The 4,238-nt window shown below is 37.2% G+C and overlaps 1 protein-coding gene across 1 annotated transcript in view; it reads left to right on the top strand.

The window, feature by feature from the left end:
• LOC106883723 (dynein beta chain, ciliary) overlaps positions 1 to 4,238 on the top strand; it is a 273,290-nt gene that overhangs the window by 212,525 nt on the left and 56,527 nt on the right. The window contains exons 62-64 of the mRNA XM_052974147.1: positions 119 to 387; positions 2,188 to 2,374; positions 3,686 to 3,871. Of these exons, the coding sequence (XP_052830107.1) occupies positions 119 to 387; positions 2,188 to 2,374; positions 3,686 to 3,871 (642 nt within the window). The remainder of the gene's footprint in view (positions 1 to 118; positions 388 to 2,187; positions 2,375 to 3,685; positions 3,872 to 4,238) is intronic.

Genomic DNA, 4,238 nt, shown 5'->3' with positions numbered 1-4,238 from the left:
AGAGAGAGAGAGAGAGAGAGAGAGAGAGAGAGAGAGAAATAGATACACATGTGCATGTTTGCACCCTCTCACATACACACACTTATATTCATATATGTATGTATTTATATAATTGTAGAAGACTATGAAAGTGGTGATTCTGAAGAATTTCTTCGATTGTTACTGATAAGAAACCTCCGACCTGACCGTTTCCTCAAAGCAACTGAGTTATATTTAGAAAGGTGTGTTTCTTACACAGCAGTCCAGCTACAATTTCATGATGTTTTGCAAGCATCTCTACCATTTAAAGCAATCCTGCTCAGTTGCCCTGACAACTACATTCAACAGACAGATTATCAGTTTGGTCAAATGGTCCCAATTGAAGACAAACTTTTACAACTTGCTGCAGTAAGTTTCATACAAATTCTGTCTGTCTGTCTGCCTATTTGTCTCTGTCTCTCTCTCTCTGTCTCTGTCTCTCTGTCTGTCTCTCCCTCTCCTTCCTTCCTTCCTTCTACTTCTCTCTCACTTTGTCTTAATCTCTTCCTCTTGCATAGTCTCTCTTACACTTTCTCTCTATCCAACCTTCTATTTATTTCTTATTCACTCCTGTTATATCTCTCTATCTCTTGTCATCATCATCATCATCATTATACATCTGTTTCTCCCTGCTAGCATGCCTTCTTCTGTGTTGTAGGTCTGTTTTGTGTCACTGCCCTTTTCCTAGACTGGTTACCTCAGAGATTCTCAACCATATTTTGCCTGTGACTTTATTTGAATTAATTCTGAGAAATTTTGCCTCTTGTAATATAGAAACATTTTTCATGGCTCCAGCAGAAAAATGGAAAGGGCTTTTCCCTGAAGATGGCAAGGGAGATGCACTGGAACAGCCACTCTGACTGATGGGGCCCTTACTTGCAGTTAGCCATCTCTGCCCCAATAATGGTGACCAAGGATATGGTCTGGGGAGGAAGGTGCAAGGATGCAGGAGGTCTCTACAGCCACAGGCAATATGTTCGATATGATACCCCTTGACAGTTTGCTTTTCTCAGCTTGACAAGCAGCAGAGCTTGGGCTGGTGGCTGACTAACACAATCATCAAAATATTTTGTGTAATGTAGATGTATAACTCATCTAATGCACATCATTTTTAACAACTTAATCTTATATGAACCCTAAGGGCCATATGGACCCTGGTTGAGAACCACTGAGTTACCTGCCCTGTACCTTACTGGGTTCACATCACATCTCTTTGCTTATCTTACCCTCTTTCATATTTTTTACGTCCTCATTTTTCTTTCTATTTTTGTATCTATCTTTTTTGTTTTCTTTATTTTTCTCTTCCTCTGAATCCCTCACACACTCATCTTTCCTTTTCGTTGTCTCTCTTTATTTTCCTTTATTCCAACAATAGTTTAAATGACAGACATCAAACTTATGAATGTGAAGGATACAAATATTGGGGTTGGCAAACATGTTAACAGTGACAGTGTTGTCGTTCTTGTTGTTGGTGGTGTTGGAGGTGATAGTTGTGGTGATCATCATCATTGAAACTGGCTGGTTATAATGCTTGTTGGTAATGTTGGTGATGTTGTAGGTGCTGATTGTGATACTAGTGGTTACATTGATGATAGTGGTGATGGTTGTTATGATGGTATTAGCAGGGACAAATTGTTTACTTTTTATTTTGCTATTCAACAAAGGACTGCATTATGAATGCTTTCCCTTTGTCTCAAAACTCTGCCATGTAGATTTGCATCAAAGATCCATTAGTTGAATACAGTATCGTTTTGATTATATTGTTAGGAGTGGCTTTACATTAAGGAGTGGAATGTATGATTTCCTGTAATTCAGACTGCTTCAGGGTCCCAGCAGACAAAATGGAAAAGGCAATGCCTTTTCTAAAGAAGATGCATTGGAACAGCCACTCTGGCTCACAGAGCTTGCACTTGTGGATAGCCATCTCTGCCCAGGTTTCAATGAGTAGAGATATGGACCAGGGTCCAAGAATGCTGGAGGTTTCCACTGCAACAGGCTTGACCATAAATCCATCAGAGAGTGACTGATACTTTGACAAAGTAGGGGTTTTGTTGTTGTTGGCTGTGGTAATGGAAATAATTGTAATGGTAGTGGTTGTTGTTGTTGTGGTGGTGGTGACAGTGGTGACAATGAAATCAAATATTTAATTATTACTACTTTTCATTGCAGGAAACTGGTGTAGCAGTTAAAAATCTAGAAATGCACAGCCTAGTGTATGGTGACATACAGGAAATATTTGAAGATTTGGTACCATATTGGCTTATAATTGATGTTAGAAATGATTGTTCCAAAGACTGCCTTGAAAAACTTGAATGCTGTCTTGATGAAATACCTTTCCGACAGTCATTTCAGAAGGGTCAGTTGATATAAATGTGGGAACGAAATTTGCTTAGGGGTCACAAACCCAGGTTCAACCCAGGATTTTCAAAGTGTTTTCATAGCCCCACAAAAATTTTAGGGTATTGCACTTGCTCCTCCAAGTTGTTTATTTCTATGGTCAATTATACAACTGATCACATTTTAAATTATTACATTTAAACACAAAGAAGCAGAAGAAAAAAAAGAGAACGATAAAAAAGAGTAGGGTAAGATTTGTTGAACGAACAGTTTCTGTCTCCTTCCTCTAAACAAAGGAAGCAAGACATCTCTGAAAAGTGCTGCTTCATCACAAAGGCAGTTCCAAAGTGGACTATGCTCTCTAAAGCCACAGTGACCATCTCACCTAAACCACAATCAGTTAATGTTCACGACCAAGAGCTTTGAGTAGAATAGGCCACCTGCTCCCATCATCACCCATCTTTCACTGACGAGCTTCTTGAGTGAATGTATCGTTAGGAAGTAAAAGCAACCAGCAATGATGGTGGAATTGCTTGATTCAGGATTCCTATGTCTTTTCACATGATCAGTAGCAAGTTTCCACTATTTTGTTGAATTTGAATTAAACACTTAATCTGCAACAGCTTCTGACTTGACCATAGGAGTGGAGAATGAAACACAAATCATTTTGATTGATTTCCTGTCATTGTGACAATTTTATGTGATCAAGTTGGTGCCAAGCTTGTTTTGTATTAGTTTTTTATACTGAAACAGTATGTTGATGACGACAGAGAAATGTGGAGCACAGTTAGTTAGAAGAGGTGGACTATTTGCATTTTCATTCACAGCCTGTCATTTTCTTTTCAAAAATGAAAGAAAGAAAGAAAGACAGACAGATAATAGATAGATTGATAGACACAGACAGACAAGTATTTGATAGATAGATGGACAGACAGACATATATTAGATAGACTGATAGACGGATAGACGGATAGGCAAACAGATAAATAGATAACCCACTATTTCGGGATACATTTAGAAAAGAAAAAACCCCACCATAAGTAGACCTGTTATAAATGGTAGCCAAATTTCACTCAACAATAACCTATCATTTTACATTAGGAGCAGTCAGATTGGACAAATTCTATATATGCAAAAAGATGATAAAATATAAATTATATAAACAGTAGAAAATCGCTTGGAGAAGAATATTTTCTAGTAAATAAAATAAGATCATGATCTAGATGGTGTGTTTATGTGTGCATTTAAATATGTCTGCGTGTGTGTGTGCATCTGTGTACATTCATAGAATGATAATTATTGATTTGTATTTTTTTTTTTTTATTTGCAGAAAACATCCTCAAGTCCTCATTAGTTTGGATAATTCAGAAAGAATCCCAAATTTTCCCTTTGACATTGCATAAATATCTATTTAAACTATCCTGGACACATCTGTTCAGATTTGGTGGAGACTGTTTAACGGATCGACAGTTGTACATCCAACATCTGCCATCTTCACCAAACTGCATTGACTCAGGTCTGTGACATCTATCATCATCATAACCATTGTCCACCATCACCTCAAAATTCTTCTCACTATTTTTATTATTATGATTATTTTTATTATTATTATTATTATTATTATTCCTCCTTTTCCTTTATTACATCTCCTCTGCGCCACCTCCTTTCTTCCCTTCTTTTTCTATTTTGGCAGAATCCAGTAAATTAAACGATCTACACTCTATTGAAACTAAATAACAGAGCCAGTTCAATTAACTGTAGCTCTTCTCCTTTCTGGCACCTCGTGACTCTAAAATTCTTTTTTGCTCATATCATATATAACAAATATAAACATATGTGTACACACACACACACACACACACACACACACACACACACACACA

The sequence above is a fragment of the Octopus bimaculoides genome, chromosome 17 (genome assembly GCF_001194135.2).
Source record: "Octopus bimaculoides isolate UCB-OBI-ISO-001 chromosome 17, ASM119413v2, whole genome shotgun sequence".
In the NCBI taxonomy this organism is placed as follows: Eukaryota; Metazoa; Mollusca; class Cephalopoda; order Octopoda; family Octopodidae; genus Octopus; species Octopus bimaculoides.
Note: the sequence above shows the minus strand (reverse complement) of the source record. Positions and strands in the feature narration are given on the sequence as shown.